Source organism: Anomaloglossus baeobatrachus, chromosome 6, assembly GCF_048569485.1.
Source record: "Anomaloglossus baeobatrachus isolate aAnoBae1 chromosome 6, aAnoBae1.hap1, whole genome shotgun sequence".
Taxonomy (NCBI): domain Eukaryota; kingdom Metazoa; phylum Chordata; class Amphibia; order Anura; family Aromobatidae; genus Anomaloglossus; species Anomaloglossus baeobatrachus.
This window is the reverse complement of record NC_134358.1, coordinates 486,158,052-486,177,744: the sequence shown is the minus strand read 5'-3', so window position 1 is coordinate 486,177,744 and position 19,693 is coordinate 486,158,052. Positions and strand designations below refer to the sequence as shown.

At 44.1% G+C, this 19,693-nt stretch overlaps 1 protein-coding gene across 2 annotated transcripts in view; it reads right to left on the bottom strand.

Annotated features, from left to right (window-relative positions):
- Positions 1–19,693, bottom strand: part of ABCB5 (ATP binding cassette subfamily B member 5) — a 133,846-nt gene that overhangs the window by 25,022 nt on the left and 89,131 nt on the right. For both annotated transcript variants that reach the window (XM_075315382.1, XM_075315383.1), the window contains exons 14-18: positions 10,561–10,731; positions 10,276–10,437; positions 8,732–8,884; positions 4,230–4,373; positions 2,481–2,585 (exon numbers count right to left, since the gene is read on the bottom strand). In XM_075315382.1, the coding sequence (XP_075171497.1) occupies positions 2,481–2,585; positions 4,230–4,373; positions 8,732–8,884; positions 10,276–10,437; positions 10,561–10,731 (735 nt within the window). The remainder of the gene's footprint in view (positions 1–2,480; positions 2,586–4,229; positions 4,374–8,731; positions 8,885–10,275; positions 10,438–10,560; positions 10,732–19,693) is intronic.

Below are 19,693 nucleotides of genomic sequence, written 5' to 3'. Positions count from 1 at the left end.
ATTTATTGCTTATTTTAAACTTTTTTAAAAAATAAATAACAGAAAAGTGGGGAGTGCAATATTATTCGTCCCCTTTACTTTCAGTGCAGCAAACTCACTCCAGAAGTTCATTGAGGATCTCTGAATGATCCAATGTTGTCCTAAATGACTGATGATGATAAATATAATCCACCCGTGTGTAATCAAGTCTCCGTATAAATACATCTGCTCTGTGATAGTCTCAGTGTTCTGTTTAAAGCACATAGAGCATCATGAAGACCAAGAAACACAACAGGCAGGTCCGTGATACTGTTGTGGAGAAGATTAAAGCCAAATTTGGTTACAAAAAGATTTCCAAAACTTTAAACATCCCAAGGAGCACTGTGCAAGCGATTATATTGAAATGGAAGGAGTATCATACCACTGCAAATCTACCAAGACCCGGCTGTCCATTCAAACTTTCATCTCAAACAAGGAGAAGACTGATCAGAGATGCAGCCAAGAGGCCCATGATCACTCTGGATGAACTGGAGAGATCTACAGCGGAGGTGGGAGAGTCTGTCCATAGGACAACAATCAGTCGTACACTGCACAAATCTGGCCTTTATGGAAGAGTGGCAAGGGGAAAGCCATTTCTCAAAGATATCCATAAAAAGTGTAATTTAAAGTTTGCCACAAGCCACCTGAACATGTGTAAGAAAGTACTCTGGTTAGATTATTTTGTTAAAAAGTTTAAAATAAGCAATAAATATCGTTCAACTTCACAATTGTGTCCCACTTGTTGTTGATTCTTCACCATAACATTGAAAAAAAATTCTTTATGTTTGAAGCCTGATTTGTGGGAAAAGGTTGAAAAATTCAAGGGAGCCGAATACTTTTGCAAATCACTGTAGATACTGAATGGTTTAAAAATCGCTATTTATCCAAAAACCTATTTATGTAGCCAGCCAAGTTCAGAAGCGTGCCAACATGACTGGCACAGCCCCTCAACCAGCCCTCTGCACTGCGCATGCTTTAATGTATAAGCGCAAGTATCTGGGCTAACAGGAAGAACAATGTTATCTTATGCAGAGCAATAGAGTGAAAGCCACTAGTGGTGGACAGTAGAGGAACATAAGAGGGGCAACATTTTTAGATGGCTAGGCTATCTATCAGTAACGCTGCACTCTGTATCAATGTCGGTACATTGCTCCCTGCCCTGAATGATGTAATCTCATGATAACTAGAGAGACCACAATGTTTATGGAAAAGAACATCAGAAAATGAAGAGGAATTTTTTGTGACTGCCAAGGCCATCGTTTCATTTTATTAGGACATGATTTCTCTTAAGATCCATTGCTCTTAACTGTCCATGACTGTCTCACTGCTCTTAGAGCTAAATGGTATGATTGTTCTCAGATCAGCGCAGTGAGCTTTGTTTATAAGACTGACAGTCATCAGTTTGCATACCAATCACATGCATTGCTTTGGATAGTGATTTTTAAAAAATTATATTTGAGAAGCAAATAATTTTTGTCATTACTAATATCACAAAATTAAAAGGAGTGGTGAAATTTAATGGATACTAATATATATATATATATATATATATATATGTGTATATATATATATATATATATATATATATATATATATAAACTGGGTTTCTAGACTATTATATTGGTATCTAAAAAAATATTAATCAATAAACTTTTTAACATACACTCCACCATCATGATATTACCAATTTATAATCAATGTATATTGTATTAATGGTGCCTGCGTATATAAGGACCTTGGATAAATCGCATAGCATACAACAACAACAAAAAGAAAAGCGATCAGACATCCAATGCAAGTAAATATATATTTTTATTGGTGCAAGTGCATGGCATAGGGATAGGCATAAAGAGAGGGCATACAACGGTGGTGTCAATTCATCATAATAATGCTGACAGTGCTAATGGTACCACTGGTGGCGGAGAGTGTCCGGGGAATGCATCAGACAATGGTAATGACCTCCATATTAAATCCCCTACCATGGGGTATAACACATATATCAATGTCTATGAATTCCACAGAAACACCCCACCAACCAGCGGCCAAACAGGTCAAAATACCCATACCAATGTATGTAAATAATCCACCATGAACATCATAGTACACTCACCGGAGCCCCCCACCCGACGGACGTCAGTTTCGGCGAATGCCTGCGTCAGGGGTGGAATTCATAGACATTGATATATGTGTTATACCCCATGGTAGGGGATTTAATATGGAGGTCATTACCATTGTCTGATGCATTCCCCGGACACTCTCCGCCACCAGTGGTACCATTAGCACTGTCAGCATTATTATGATGAATTGACACCACCGTTGTATGCCCTCTCTTTATGCCTATCCCTATGCCATGCACTTGCACCAATAAAAATATATATTTACTTGCATTGGATGTCTGATCGCTTTTCTTTTTGTTGTTGATCTAAAAAAATATTGCATAACCAACAAGATCATCAACTTACCTGTAAAAAGTAAGTAAAAAAAGACACAACGCCAATTACTGCAAACAATATACAATATAAATCAGATTCCTTTTTTATTCTATCTGGATCATCATATCCAAAGAGCTGTCAAAACAGGAAAAATAATTATCATCCAGTAATTAGAAAATAGAGAAAAAAAACCTCAGCATATAGGATTCAGTCTGAAGATTCGGTGATAGCAAAACAATATGGTTGGGAGGTATCTTTTTTCTGCTGCACAGCATAGGCACATTACAATTAGTTTCCATTTCTGTTCGTTTAATCAATAACTAGCTGTATAACTCGGGATAGTAACTAACTATTCTTAACTATAACAAAATAAAATACATTAGCTCATTGAGCCATAATACGGCTTTTCTCTTAGCATCTGACAACATTCATCCAATCAATTTATTTTCGTACGTGGCATAGTCTGTAATTGACAGTATATAAAACCCTACACAATTGGTATACAGGAAAGGTCACGTGACTTACATCAGCCTCTACAACATCGTTGGCTAAGAGTCACCACTGAAATCATATTAACTGACACATAAGCTGTCTTATACTAACAATGTCCTTCATTGCCTATAGCAACCAAACAGAGCTTCTTGACCTGTAACAAAATAGAAGCACACCTGTAATTGGTTTCTATAGGTCACCTGATAAATATCCAGGGTAACTGTCAAAACAACCAGTATATTACCTCAAACATCCAGTTTCTGTGTGTATGTCTCTTTCTGTGTGTGTGTCTTTTGGTGTGTGTCTCTCTTTCTGTGTATGTGTCTGTTTTGGTGTGTGTGTGTGTCTCTTTCTGTGTATGTGTCTTTTGGTGTGTGTCTCTTTCTGTGTATGTGTCTTTTGTTGTGTGTCTGCTTCTGTGTGTGTGTCTCTTTCTGTGTGTGTCTCTTTCTGTGTATGTGTCTCCTTCTGTGTGTATCTCTCTTTCTGTGTGTCTGTGTCTTTTGGTGTGTGTCTCTTTATGTGTGTCTTTTTATATGTGTGTCTCCTTCTGTGTGTGTCTCTGTCTGTGTCTCTTTTTGTGTATGTGTCTCTTTCTGTGTGTGTCTGTCTGTATGTGTGTCTCTTTCTGAATGTGTGTCTCTTTCTGTATGTTTGTCTCTGTGTGTGCCAAAATTTGTATGGCTTCTCAAAAAGTGGCTGATTCAGTGTTGGTCAACACACTGTAGCTGTGGTATTTTACACTTGTACTGGGATTATTCCATCAATCACTTTTCATTCTTCTCATGCAGTCATCTGTACAGTACTGATACTAGTTAGGCCTTCTACATCGTAAAATAAAGAGAGTAATATCACAAACTCAAATCTGTTTTAAGAAGGGCAGTTATCCTCTGTCACTATATACATGGTGTCATCAGGGGTGTAACTACAATAGATAGAGGGGTTGCAACGCAGCATTTCTCTGAAGCCTAGTGGGCCTCAAAAAGTTTGACCTACAGTATATAAAATGGCCTATTAAAGACTTGCAATAAGTGAGAGGCCCATTGGAGCTTTTGCATTGGTACCCTCGAGCTTCACGTTACGCCACTGGGTGTCATTATTCTCTTTACTTTTAGATTGATAGGATATTCTAATATAAAGAAAATATACTGTATCTTGGTCACATGTTGCCATTACGGTAGTTATATTGATGTTTTTACCAATTACTAATAGTATCATTCCTTACACCGTTACCACGGTTATTGAGACATGTTCTGCCATTGTACTTGCAGCTCTTAATTTACTTACAGCAATCATCTTGGAAAAAAAGATGCAAAATGCCGGATGAGTTCCCCCATTAATTATTGATGCAAGAACCCCAACCATAATATAAGGCCATTCGGACTGGTTAAGTTGCAAAAGTTTTAGAAAGGAAACATTGGGAAGACTGTCCTGAAAAAATAAAATAGTGCAGAAATATTATGGTATTTACTCCTATATTTGAGGCGTTGTAAAATATTGCAAACTTCAATTAACTGTAGGATGAACATTGCAAAAACATGATACAAAATCCCTTAGAAACTCTAAAGTCCATACCACACACTTTTCATAGCTACTATCTGCTGAAAGCTTGTTTAACCAACAGCTAGTCATGCTGACAATTTCCCCTATGATAAATTCTTCTTTCCCCCAACTTCATTAGTCAAGGGAGAATTGAAAGGTCCACGTACACAGAAACTTGTCAGTCACTCCGACTTTGCTCATGTGTATATGGCCTCTTTTACAATGACGCTCTTTTACTAAAAGATAATAGAAATATATTGGATCTCTTAGGGGTACTTTGCACGCTGCGACATCGCAAGCCGATGCTGCGATGCCAAGCGCGATAGTCCCCGCCCCCGTCGCAGCTGCGATATCATTGTGATAGCTGCCGTAGCGAATATTATCGCTACGGCTGCTTCACATGCACTCACCTGCCGTGCGACGTCGCTCTGGCCGGCGAACCGCCTCCTTATTAAGGGGGCGGGTCGTGCGGCGTCACTGCGACGTCACACAGCAGGCGGCCAATAGGAGTGGAGGGGCGGAGATGAGCGGGATGTAAACATCCCGCCCACCTCCTTCCTTCCGCATAGCCAACGGGAGCCGCGGTGACGCAGGTAGGAGATGTTCGTCGCTCCTGCGACTTCACACACAGCGATGTGTGCTGCTGCAGGAACGAGGAACAACATCGTAACATCGGTCCTTCCGTAATTATGGAAATGACCGACGCTACACTGATGATACGATAACGATGCTTTTGCGCTCATTAATCATATCATCTAGGATTTACACACTATGATGTTGAGAGCGACGCAGGGAGTGCGTCACTTTCGACATGACCCCACCGACATCGCACCTGCGAAGTCGTAGTGTGCAAAGCCCGCCTTAATAAATCAGTTAATAGCCTTAAAGGGATTGTCCACTACATTGACATCCCCTTCTCAATTACCATGCTCCCCCATGTAAGATATACTGAACAAAAATATAAACATAACACTTTTGTTTTGCTCCCATTTTTCATTAGCAGAACTCAAAGATCAAAATATTTTTCTTTTTACAGAAAAGGACTTCTCTGTCAAATATTGTTCACACATTTGTCTAAATTTGTGTTAGTGGGCACTTCTCTTTTCTTGACATAATCCATCCACCTCACAGGTGTGGCATATCAAGATGCCGATTAGATAGCATGATTATTTCACAGGCGTGCTCATGATCAGAATGCCCGGCACTTCCGGTCATGCGCACTAGATCTCTCTAAAGCCGGGATGTGTACCCCCAGCTTCATAGTGCGCATGACTGGAAATGTCAGGCATTCTGATCATGTGCACTGACCCTAATGCGGGGTTTACACGCTACGATATCGTTAATGATTTATTGTCGGGATCAAGTTGTTTGTGACGCACATCCGGCGTCATTAACGATATCGCAGTGTGTGACAAGGACGAGCGACCTTAAACGACCGCAAAAGTGGTCAAAATTGTTTGCCGGGAAGAGGTCGTCCTGAAACAAAAAATCGTTTTCAGGATGTTAGCGATGTTGTTCCTCGTTCCTGCGGCACCACACATCGCTGTGTGTGACACCGCAGGAGCGACAAACATCTCCTTACCTGCCTCCACCGGCAATGCGGAAGGAAGGAGGTGGGCGGGATGTTACGTCCCGCTCATCTCCGCCCCTCCGCTTCTATTGGACGTTTGCCGTGTGACATCGCTATGACGCCGCACGAACCGCCCCCTTAGAAAGGAGGCGTTTCGCCGGTCTGAGCGACGTCGCAGGGCAGGTAAGTCCGTGTGATGGGGGTAAGTGCGGTTGTGCGCCACGGGCACATATTTGCCCGTGTCGCACAACCGACGGGGGCGGGTACGATCGCTTGCGATCTCACTAGCGAGATCGCAGCGTGTAAACCCTGCTTAAGCCTGGCGTTCTGAAGCACTGACAATGGACTCAGATACGTGCATCACTGCTGATGATGCTGGTCAATGGGGCATTGAATAGCATGTTAGCATGCCTCTGTGGATGTGCTAATATGTTAAGAGAACAGAATGAGCGCAGAAACTAACGCCTTTGCGATTACTCCCTGCGATCATTAGCTTATTATAAAGGCTTTTTAGTAATACTTTTTGTAAAGATCTCTTTATCTATGCTAGTGTATACAGGGATGGTTAGGCAGGGATTAGCAATATGCACCCAGAATTGCTCGTGGTTCTGGATGCATATTGTTATGGGGAGATAAGGTATGCACACCAGTGACTATGTAAGGGGAATACATGGAATAGCAGAAACTGCTGTGTGAATACTGACTTGAAAAATCCAATAGCTATATGTAAGAGTGAAAATGTGAAAAATGGAATCTACATTACTGCCATGAACATATGAATCAAGAGAAATTTAGCTACTGAATTGATCAATGCAATAGAGCCCCAACACTACGCCAAAGTATTTCTCTACGTTGGGGTCCCTAGCTTGTGTGTGTCCTCACCTGACCTGGATGGAGAATCATTTTTTTTTGTAATGAACTTACTCTCTGGCTGCTACAGTCTTATAAAGTGTGTGAATGATGCTGAAGATTTTTTTTTTTGTAAATCCGAGAAATTAGGAACAGTTTTTAATGAAGGGTTTGAGACTGCTTTAGGATAAAAGTAGTGTCTTGGTATTTGGACTCAAGTGGTTTTTCACAAACAATTCCTTTGGAATTGTTGGAAAAATAAATTTAATAGATTTTCACCTCCTTGATGCATCGTGTCTATACACTCAGCACTGTGTCCCCCGACACGGCATAAAAAACGGAGTGAGTGGGATGCGATAAAACATCGCATTCCACTCGGACCAATATTAGCCTGTATGACAGCACCCATGAGCGATTATTTTCTCAGTTCTAATTGCACTGAAAAAACAATCGCAGCATGCTGCGACTATAATGTGATCCAGGTTTCTCTCACACCCATTCAAGTCTATGGAGCGAGAGAAAAATCGCACTGCATTCGCGGTACACCAGTGTACCGTGAGTGCAGAGCGAGAATGGCAATATCCGGCCATGGAGGAGAGAAGGAGATAAATCCCTCCCTCCCCTCTGCAGCGCCGGCCCTCCCCTACTCAGCACTGGCCTGCCCCTCCTCAGTGCTGTCCCGCCACCCGCAGCTGAGGTCCGATCTCATGATCGGACCTCAGTCGCAATGACACTCGCATAACACTCAGCTCCTGCTGTGTTGCCAGCATGAGCCAAGTGTCATGCGAGGGGATCGCTGTAATCCCCATGTGGTCCTGGCCTAAAGGGGGTGTTACACGCAGCGATATCGCTAGCGAGCGTAACCGCCCCTGTCGGTTGTGCGTCACGGGCAAATCGCTGCCCGTGGCGCACAAGATCATTAGGCCCCGTCACATGGACTTACCTGGCTAGCCACGTTGCTGTGTCCGGCGAACCGCCTCCTTTCTAAGGGGGCGGTTCGTGCGGCATCACAGCAGCGTCACTAAGCGGCCGCCCAATAGAAGCGGAGGGGCAGAGATGAGCGGCTGTAACATCCCGCCCACCTCCTTCCTTCCGCATTGCCGGCGGCCACAGGTAAGCTGAAGTTCGGCGTTCCCGAGGTGTCACACATAGCTATGTGTGCTGCCTTGGGAACGACGAACAACCTGCGTCCTCTACAATCAACGATATTTTGAAAATGAATGACGTGTCAACAATGGACAATTTGGTGAGTATTTTCCATCGTTAACACTCGCTCGTTGCTGTCACACGCAACAACGTCGCTAACAATGCCGGATGTGCGTCACGGAATCCGTGACCCCGGCAATATATCGTTAGATACGTCATTGCGTGTGACGGGGCCTTAACAATCAATTGGAGATGATCAGCTGCAACCTTCACATTTTATCTGAGTGGAAGAAACCGTGATGTCTTCAGCACATGCTGCTCCCAAAAGATGGCAGGGGACACAGTTATGATTACAGCGGATCGTAGTTAGTCAAAGAGGTGAATATCTATTTTTTTAATTCAATAACACCATGGGGTCATTCAAAAGGGAATGTTAAGTAATGGAAAACCCCTTTATATAGGGATCCAAAAGACATCCCAGTAATAGAAATGATAATGAGTTGTTTGCAAAAATCTTCTCATTTACAATAAAGAGGCCACTTTTGGGGGCCATAAGGTCTGAATTTGCACTGTATTTTGTATATCATTTTCCAGTTTTCATAAATAATTAACCTATGAAAACATGAAGTAACCATATTTCATCTTATGATGAATTGTAAATAGTAGATATTTAGTGTATTACCTCTTCCTCATTCTGTACTTCATGTTCTTCTTTTTTGGTTTCTTTCATGTTGTTCCGAATAGGGGAGTTAAGACACTTTATTGATAATTGCTTTTTGGGTATTTCATTTACTGACTCTTTTATTTCATTACTGTCTTCTGTTCCTTGTATAAACTGTGAAAAATGGTATAAAAACATCAAGTTATTGACAGACTCCTTATACTTTGACTTTTAAAAATGTCTTTCGTGTTTGCAACAATGTTTTTCCATTTTGTAATATATGCCGCGAGCACTGTATTTGGCCACAAACCATGCACGTAAATGTCAGTGTATTGTGTATTATATTTCATTTATGTCATGACTGCAGATATTGACATTGCCACTATGGCCATATTGGCTGAGTAGCAGAAGGGAAGATACCTCCGTGGGGCACAGTTCAATTACGATACAGGAAACAAGGTAACAGCTTTGTTACCGGAAAAAGATGCAGTTCAAACTATATATAGTACAAACTATTGCAGGTTCTACCTGTGCTGCACAACACTATGTCACCTCAGTTATTAGAGACACAAATACAATAGGGAAACTTTGGTACACAAATTAGGCTAGAAACTACACTACAGTAACAACTAGCCAGCCTCCACTACGCAGGTCGTGCACCTACCGCGCTGTGGTTGCTATGGTTACTGAGGTCTACACTACACCCTATTAGAAGTGTAAACCTGCAAATTGACTCAAGGTACCGCTATGGAGTGCCAAGTCTACTCTCACAAGCTCAATTCTGTGGTGTTCGGGTGGCTCGTCGGTGCACACTCTGCTTCCATGGCAGGGGGGAACTTCTCCTTGTTCACAGACCCGGGTGTTTACTTCCTTTGGATGGCGTCACTCCTCACTAGCGGAATCGCTAACCCAATCCGGTACTGGCTTGGCGGACACCAGAGCTCGGTCACAGTCAGACTTGCAATGTCTCTTGTAGCACGGCAATGTACCTGTCTTCCAACCGCCATTCTCGGATAATCTCTCTGGTAAGCTCTCCTCTCTCAGGTGACCCAACTTCTCATGTTCCTGCTCTTAGCTCTTCTTCTGCTCTTTCTCAGCTTCCCGCACTTTTTGGGCAGGGGGTTAGTCCAACTGCACAGTTCAGAGAATAGTGCTGACTTTGCCGGCTGGTCCACAAAACATAGAACACAGGGACAAACTGTCTCCTAAATGTGTAGCGTGTTTAATTAATCATTCGCGTCTGCAGCTTTTAAATCCTATTCTTTACATTATCAACTGAGCTTCCCGCTGTGTGCCAAACATTAGTTCCAGGTCTGATTCTGGTACCAAAGGTGATCTCATATATATCATTGTGTCTGTAAATCTCTGCTACAGTGTTATGAAGTATGAAAGTGGTACTTGTATATTGGGACTCATTCTTTATTATTTACCTTCCTGCATTACTTCATAAAATTAAAAACTTACGATTGAACTAGTATTAAGAAGCCATATATGACCTATACCACTTATTTTAGATTTTTTTGTATAGATTCAAAGCATTAGCAAAATGGCTGGATCCACTGTACCTGTGCTGTTGCAAGACTGTAATATATTCCTTTTATGTCCATTAATGCCGAATGAGAACCTTGCTCAGTCACTGTGCCATTTTGTAACACAACAATTAGATCCGCTGTCCAAACTGTGCTGAGACGGTGGGCGATCACAATTGTTGTACGTCCTTTACTGGCCTTAAAACAATGCAGTCAATGTAAATATAACAGAATACACAACAGCATGTTTCATCAGAATTATTTTTGTCAAAATGTTAAAAATGCTAATATTTTGTTTAAAAAAATGTTCATCATACGTACCTTATCTAAAGCAGCCTGTACAATTGATTCACTTTCAGTATCCAGAGCAGAGGTGGCCTCGTCCAGCAGAAGTATCTTAGGATTTCGCACCAAAGCTCTGGCAATTGCTATTCTTTGCTTTTGGCCACCACTCAACTGAGCTCCTCTTTCTCCAACAAGAGTTTCAAATTTCTGAAATGGAAAAGGATAAAAACAATAAAAAAAATATTTGAAACAATATAAAACAAGACTTTCTTGAACTTCACAAATTCATGCAATTGGAGCCTTAAGTTGTAGTTACCAGTGTGCCTTAATAAGCACCTTTGACCAAATTCTTCATGTTGAATGGACACCCTATTAATAGTGGCTGCAGAGCTGAATAAAATGGTTTTTTTTCACCTCTTTGTTGGGGAAGTATTAGGAATTAAAGAATATGGCACCTAATGAGTTAACTCTGTTACAATCAAGTGGGTGTTATCAGATACTTCTTCACTGGCAGCATGTACTTCTTTACTGGCAGCATGTACTTCTTTACTGGCAGCATGTACTTCTTTACTGGCAGCATGTACTTCTTCATGCCCTCACCATAGATTAGGTGTCAGTATGTGAGATATAAGGATACAGCTCTGATCTCCTGGTCTAACCTCCTGCATAATTAGAAAGTGCTGGGAGACTAGAGCACTGATGACTCACTCTGTCAGTGTTCGGTGGTTCCAGGTTGCTTCTGAATGATCTTGCCCTTTGTTAAAATGGAGTTTCTGTTCTGTGTGTTCTACTTCCGGTTCATCTGCTTAAAAACCCGCATATAAGCTTAGTCTAGTTGCTTGAGTATACTGCTTCCTGTCTGCTCCTGCTCAGCTGCTCTCGTTACCTGGTTGCCTTTCCGGATCTTTGTGAATTACCTGCGGCTTCCTTGTAAGGCTGGTCTCAGGTTAACTCCCGGCAGTATTGCTACTACCAGCGGCTTGGACGTCCCAAGTGTATGTAAGCGATACTTACCGATTAGATACTTTGTGACTGTCTTTCCGGAACTGTACCTGTATTTACTCTTTCTGCTAAAAATGTGTTTGGACTTATTGAACTTGGCCAGGACCATTTGATACATTATTTGCGTGGATCAAAATCAGGGACTTATCACCCGGTCACACCGGTGTGAGGACTTGTGCCACAAACTTTGTTCATTCGGATCTACGTTACCTGGACTACTTATTTACTGGACTATATTCGTAAGGACTGTGCTCAGCGGTATATACTGTGCTTGTGTTTGTTTCTGTGTGGTATATACTGGGTACATATTGTTGGCTGTGTATTATAGAAATTCCTTGCACCAAGAACCCGTCTCTGCTCTTCATTACCCTACACGATCAGAATCCTCAACTTCATACAATAGTATTACACACACCTTTAATCTAAGGTTCCAGTGGGGAGAGAAGGAGCACAGCTCGGTTTAAATGAGCATTATAAACCCTTCTGTCAGTCCTCCTCTTATGAGACTATCAGCGCAAAATATTGATGAAACAACCTATACATTTAAGGAAGTGGTAGCTGTTAGTATTAAACATGCACACAGATAAGTCATACAGGTACATGGCATGCACAGTGTCTGGCTTACAGCCTATTGATGACACCCATACTATTAAATTAGGTGGGCTGCATAGTACTATATCAGTGCACCTCACTGGACAGACAACCCAATTCACCCAATCAGCTTCTATTTGACAAAAATACCTGAAGATTTGTAGAATAGTTTGCACAACCGATTTATATCACTTGACACGAATGAAAGAAACCATGAGGAATTATGGACAGACATATAAGGACTATTATAACGTAAGAAGGCAAAAAGACAATAAACAAGAGGCATAAGAGGCCCCCACAGCCATGGTTATCAGAAGAGACCTTAGAGACTAAAGAGAGCCATTCAAGCAGACTAAAATCTTAAATCTTTATTACCAAAACATATTTACTAGGGATGAGCGAATGTATTCGCCACTATTCGGTATCCAAGGGATAACAGGCTATTTGCACAATTCGGTATCCGATGGATAAAACAACATCTGCTCCAATAGTTTAATTTTCATTTCTGACTTCCTGGCACCTGTTTCCCAGCCAATGAACACATTTGATGTTGCTTGCCCTCACAGTTACGCCGCAGCCATCTTTGTTGTGGTGTTACTGTGATTGGCTTGGACGCACAGCGTCATAGGGGCTATATACAGAGCTGGCCAAAAGTATTGGCACCCCTGCAATTCTGTCAGAGAATACTCAGTTTCTTGAAAATGATTGCAATCACAAATTCTTTGGTATTATTATCTTCATTTACTTTGCTTGCAATGAAAAAAAAAGAGAATGATACAAAAATCAAATCATTGATCATTTCACACAAAACTCCAAAAATGGGCCAGACAAAAGTATTGACACCCTTATGCCGGCGTCACACGGTACGATATATCGGGCGATATGTCGTCGGGGTCACGTCGGTAGTGACGTACATCCGGCATCGTCTGATATATCGTAGTGTGTGACAGCTACGTGCGACAGTGAACGAGCAGAAATACTCACCTTCTCGTTCATCAATGACACGTCACTCAGTTTCAAAAAATCGAACGTCCGGTTTTTCATTGTTCCCGAGGCAGCACACATCGCTCCGTGTGACACCCCGGGAAAGATGAACACAGCTTACCTGCGTCCCGCCGGCAATGCGGAAGGAAGGAGGTGGGTGGGATGTTATGTCCCGCTCATCTCCGCCCCTCCGCTTCTATTGGCCAGCCGCATTGTGACGTCGCTGTGACGCCGAACGTCCCTCCCCCTTCAGGAAGAGGATGTTCGCCGCCCACAGCGAGGTCGTCCAGGAGGTAAGTACGTGTGACGGATGGTTAACGACTTTGTGCGCCATGGGCAACTAATTGCCCGTGACGCACAAACGACGGGGGCGGGTACGATGGCTCGTGCAATCGCACGATAGATCGTCTCGTGTGAAGCCCGCATTAGTCTAATACTTGGTTGCACAACCTTTAGCCAAAATAACTGCAAACAACCACTTCCGGTAACTATCAATGAGTTTCTTACAATGCTCTGCAGGAATTTTAGACCATTCTTCTTTGGCAAACTGCTCCAGGTCCCTGAGATTTGAATGGGGCCTTCTCCAAACTGCCATTTTGAGATCTCTCCGCAGGTGTTCTATGGGATTCAGGTCTGGACTCATTGCTGGGCACTTTAGTAGTCTCCAGTGCTTTCTATCAAACCATTTTCTAGTGCTTTTTGAAGTGTGTTTTGGGTCATTGTCCTGCTGGAAGACCCATGACCTCTGAGGGAGACCCAGCTTTCTCACACTGAGCTCTACATTATGCTGCAAAATTTCTTGCTAGTCTTCAGACTTCATAATGCCATGCACAAGCAGTCCAGTGCCGGAGGCAGCAAAGCAACCCTAAAACATCAGGGAACCTCCGCCATGTTTGACTGTAGGGACCGTGTTCTTTTGTTTGAATGCCTCTTTTTTTTTCCTGTAAACTCTATGTTGATGGCTTTTCCCAAAAAGCTCTACTTTTGTCTCATCTGAACAGATAACATTCTTCCAAAACGTTTTAGGCTTTCTCAGGTAACTTTTCGCAAACTCCAGCCTGGCTTTTTTATGTCTCGGGGTAAGAAGTGGGGTCTGCCTGGGTATCCTACCATACAGTCCCTTTTCATTCAGACGCCGATGGATAGTACAGGTTGACACTGTTGTACCCTCGGACTGCAGGGCAGCTTGAACTTGTTTGGATGTTATGCGGGCTTAACACGTTACGATCTATCGTGCGATTGCTCGAGCGATCATAACCGCCCACGTCGTTTGTGTGTCACGGGCAATTGATTTCCCATGGCGTACAAAGTCGTAAACCCCCCGTCACGCGCACTTACCTCCCATGCGATGTCACTGAGGGCGGCGAACATCCACTTCCTGAAGCGACGTCACATGGCGGTCGGCCAATAGAGGTGGAGGGGCGGAGATGAGCGGGATGTAAACATCCCGCCCACCTCCTTCCTTCCACATAGCCGGCGGGAGCCGCGGGACGCAGGTAAGCGATGTTCATCGTTCCCATAGTGTCACACGGAACGACGTGTGCTGCCACGGGAACGATGACCAACCGGCGCCATATTTCATAAACGATTTTATGAAACCTAGCGACGAGTACACGACTCACGATTTGTGAGCGATACTGCATCGCTAGGAGGTGTGACACAGGCTGACGGCGCAAGCAATTCCGGATGTGCGTCACAAAAACCGTGACCCTGACGATCTATGGCACGATAGATCGTGTCGTGTAAAGCGGGCATTAGTTGAGCTTCTTTATCCACCATCCGCACAATCTTGCGTCAATTTTTTTTTTCCTTCCACATCTAGGGAGGTTAGCCACAGTGCCATGGGCTTTACACTTCTTGATGACACTGTGCACCGTAGACACAGGAACATTCAGGTCTTTGGAGAGGGATTTGTAGCCTTAAGATTGCTCATGCTTCCTCACAATTTGGATTCTCAAGTCCTCAGACAGTTCTTTGGTCTTCTTTCTTTTCTCCATGCTCAATGTGGTACACACAAGGACACAGGACAGAGGTTGAGTCAACTTTAATCCATGTCAACTGGCTGCAAGTGTGATTTAGTTATTGCCAACACCTGTTAGGTGCCACGGGTAAGTTACAGGTGCTGTTAAGAAGCATCACATGATTTTTCAAGCAGTGCCAATACTTTTGTCCACCCCCTTTTTTATGTTTGGTGTGGAATTATATCCAATTTGGCTTTGTGACAAATTTTTTTCTTTTTTTCATTGAAGACAAATTAAATGAAGATAATAATACCAAAGAATTTGTGATTGCAATCATTTTCAGGAAGAAACTGAGTATTCTCTGAATGAATTGCAGGGGGGCCAATACTTTGGGCCAGCACTGTAAGCAAGCAGGCATTTTGTGAGCGCACAGTGATAGGGAACTGGCTGTGTAGATAGACTGTATTGTGTGCGGGAGAGCGTTTGTAGATCCAACTAATAAATAGTCCTTGTAAGGACTGAACACAGTGTCCAGTAGCTGCTAGCAGCTCCATAAATCGCTTTTTTGACAAACAGAACATAAGTCTTTTGGTCTCTCTCTCTGTCGGTCTCTCCCCCCCTTTCTCATACTCACTGATCACTGGCCGATCACCGGCGTGGCACTGCACAGCTGTCACACTGCTCTGGCGGCTTCTCCAGCTTTTGAAAATGCCGGGCCCTCATTATTCTATCTCATATTCCCTGCTTCCCACGCCCATCGGCGCCTATGATTGCTTGCATTCAGGCGCTCCCCCACGCTGAGTGACAGCTGTCTCACTGCAACCAATCATAGCCGACGGTGGGCGGGTCTATGTAGTGCAGTCAGTTAAAAAAAATAAATAATGGAAAAAAACGGTGTGCGGTCCCCCCCAACTTTGATACCAGCCAAAGTAAAGCAACATGGCTGAAGGCTGGTATTCTCAGGATAGGGAGCTACACATTATGGGGAGCCCCCAGCCTAAAAATATCAGCCAGCGGCCGCCCGGAATTGCCGCATCCATTAGATGCAGCAGTCCCAGGACTCTACCCGGCTCATCCCGAATTGTCCCGGTGCAGTGGCAATCGGGGTAATAAGGAGTTAATGGCAGCCCATAGCTGCCTCTAAGTCTTAGATTAATCATGGCAGGCATCTATGAGATACACCCAATGATTAACCTGTAAGTGAAAGTAAATAAACACTTACACCCGAAAAAATCCTTTATTTGGAATAAAAGACAAAAAACCCACCCTCTTTCACCACTTTATTAAAATCCCCAAATACCCCTCCAGGTGTGGCATAATCCACATGAGGTCCAACAACGCATCCATCTCTGCTACATGAAGCTGACAGGAGCGGCCATAGAACAACGCCGCTCCTGTGAGCTCCACGGAGCAACTGAAGGGAGCCGCGCGATCAGCGGTGACGTCACTCAGGTTACCCGTGGCCACAGATCTCAGGTGGAGGACTGCAGCTGGCCACGGGTAACCTGAGTGATGGCACCGCTGATCGCATGGCTCACTTCAGTCACTCAGGGGATTTGCTGTCACCGGTGAGTCCTTCAACTGTGATCGCAAATAAGGCCATGTCACACACAGAGCTACGCGATGATAATGAAGTCTGGTGAAGTTTATCCAAGTTCCTTCCGATCGCGCAGCTCTGTCTCGCAGCCAGCCATGCTCTATACTCTGCTTGCTGCCAGTAAATAGAAACAGTCCCCATCATCTCTGCTTGCTGTCATTGAATGGAAACATTCCCCGGCATGTCAGCTTGCTGTCAGTGAATGAAAACATTCCCCAACACATCAGCTTGCTGTCAGTAAGTGGAAACATTCCCCACCATCTCTGCTTGCTGTCATTGAATGGAAACATTCCCCAACATGTCTGCTTGCTGTCAGTGAGTAGAAACATTCCTCATCATCTCTGCTTACTATCAGTGAATGGACGCATTCCCTAACACGTCAGCTTGCTGTCAGTGAACAGAAATATTCCCCACCATCTCTAATTGCTGTCATTGCATGGAATCATTCCTCAACACGTCTGCTTACTGTCAGTGAATGGAAACATTCCCCAACACGTCAGCTTGCTGTCAGTAAGTGAAAACATTCCCCATCATCTCTGCTTGCTGTCAGTGAGTGAAACATTCCCCATCCTCTTTGTTTGCTTTCATTGAATGGAAACATTCCCCAACATGTCTGCTTGCAGTCAATGAATGGAAACATTCCCCACCATCTCTGTTACCTGTCATTGAATGGAAACATTCCCCAACTCATCTGCTTGCTGTGATTGAGTGGAAACATTCCCCATCATCTCTGCTTGTTGTCAGTGAATGGAAACACTCTCCAACATGTCAGCTTGCTGTCAGTGAATGGAAAGATTCCCCGCCATCTCTGCTTGCTGTCAGTGAATGGAAACATTCTCCACAATCTCTTCTTGCTGTCATTGAAGGGAAACCTTCCCCAACACGTCTGCTTGCTGTCATTGAATGGAAACATTCCCCAACACATCTGCTTGCTGTCAGTGAATGGAAATATTCCGCAACACGTCAACTTGCTGTCAATGAATGGAAACATTCCCCAACTTCTCTGCTTGCTGTCAGTGAATGGAAACATTCCCCACCATCTCTGCTTACTGTCATTAAATGGAAGCATTCCCCAACACGTCTGCTTGTTGTCAATAAATGGAAACGTTCCCCATCATCTCTGCTTGCTGTCAGTGAATGGAAACATTCCCCACCACCTCAGCTTGCTGTCAGTGAATGTAAACATTCCCCACCATCTCTGCTTGCTGTCAGTGAATGGAAACATTCCCCAACATGTCAGCTTGCTGTCAATGATTGGAAACATTCCCCACCTTCTCTGCTTGCTGTCAGTGAATGGAAACGTTCCCCACCATCTCTGCTTGCTGTCAGTGAGTGGAAACATTACCCATCAGCGTTTTGGATGCATTTTTGACAGTGCGGTCCCACTCATCTCTGCTACATCCCCATAAAGCATGGCTGGCTGCGAGACAGCCGCGCGATCAGAATGAACTCGAATGAACTTCACCCGACTTCATTGTCATCGCGTGCCTCTGTGTGCCGTGGCCTGATTTGTGATCACAGGTGAAGGACTCACTGGTGAGCGCAAATCCCCTGAGTGACTGAAGTGAGCCATGCGATCAGCGGTGCCGTCGCTCAGGTTACCCGTGGCCAGCTGCAGTCCTCCACCTGAGACCCGTGGCCACGGGTAACCTGAGTGACGTCACCGCTGATCGTGCGGCTCCCTACAGTTGCTCCGTGGAGCTCACTGGAGTGGCGGTGTTCTACGGCCGCTCCTGTCAGCTTCATGTAGCAGAGCTGGATGCATCATGAGACCTCATGTGGATTACGCCGGACCTGAAGGGGTAATTTGGGGATTTTAGTAAAGTGGTGAAAGAGGGTGTTTTTTTTTTGTCTTCTATTCCAAATAAAGCATTTTTTCAGGTGTATGTGTTTATTTACTTTCACTTACAGGTTAATCATTGGGGGTGTCTCATAGACGTCTGCCATGATTAACCTAGGACTTAGTGGCAGCTATGGGCTGCCATTAACTCCATATTATCCCAATATGGCAATATGGCGAAGGGCAATTCGGGATGAGCCGGGTAAAGTCCCGGGACTGTTGCATCTAATGGATGCAGCAATTCTGGGTGGCTGCTGGCTGATATTTTTAGGCTGGGGGGCTCCCCATAACATGGAGCCCCCTATCCTGAGAATACCAGCCTTCAGCCGTGTGGCTTTACTTTGGCTGGTATAAAAATTGTAAATTGGGGGTGGGACCACACGCTGTTTTTTTTAATTATTTGTTTGACTGCACTACATAGACCCGCCCACCAACGGCTGTAATTGGTTGCAGTGAGACAGCTGTCACTCAGCGTGGGGGCGCATCTGAATGCAAGCAATTATAAGTGCAAGTGGGTGAGGGAAGCAGGTAATACGAGATGGAATAATGAGTGGTCGGCATTTTCAAAAGCTGAAGAAGCCGCCAGGGCAGTGTGACAGCTGTGCAGCACCACGCCGGTGATAGGTCAGTGATCGGTGAGTATGAGAGAGGTGGGGAAAGAGGGAGAGACTGACAGACAGAGACAGAGAGACTGAAAGACCTGCATTCTGTTTGTCAAAAAGTGATTTGGTTTGAGAGCTGTTCTGGCGACTATGTAAAAGCCATGTGCTGCTCTGAGCACGTTATTCCAAGACACCAGAAATGCAGCCAGGCACCTTCTACAGGCTGTGCCCATACTGTTTCTGCCTTTTCCCATCCATTTCAGCCTTTTTCTCAGTCACCACAGCTCGCCGTATTATCCAACGTGAAATGTATGTTTCGAGTTTCTCATAGACTTAAGGGGGCTTTACACGCTACTACATCGCTAATGCGAACTCGTTGGGGTCACGGATTTGGTGACGCACATCCGGCCGCATTAGCGATGCCGTTGCGTGTGACACCGATGAGCGATTTTGCATCGTTGCAAAAACATGCAAAATCGCTCATCGGTGACATGGGGGTCCATTCTCAAAAATCGTTACTGCAGCAGTAACGAGGTTGTTCCTCGTTCCTGCGGCAGCACACATCGCTCCGTGTGACGCCGCAGGAAAGAAG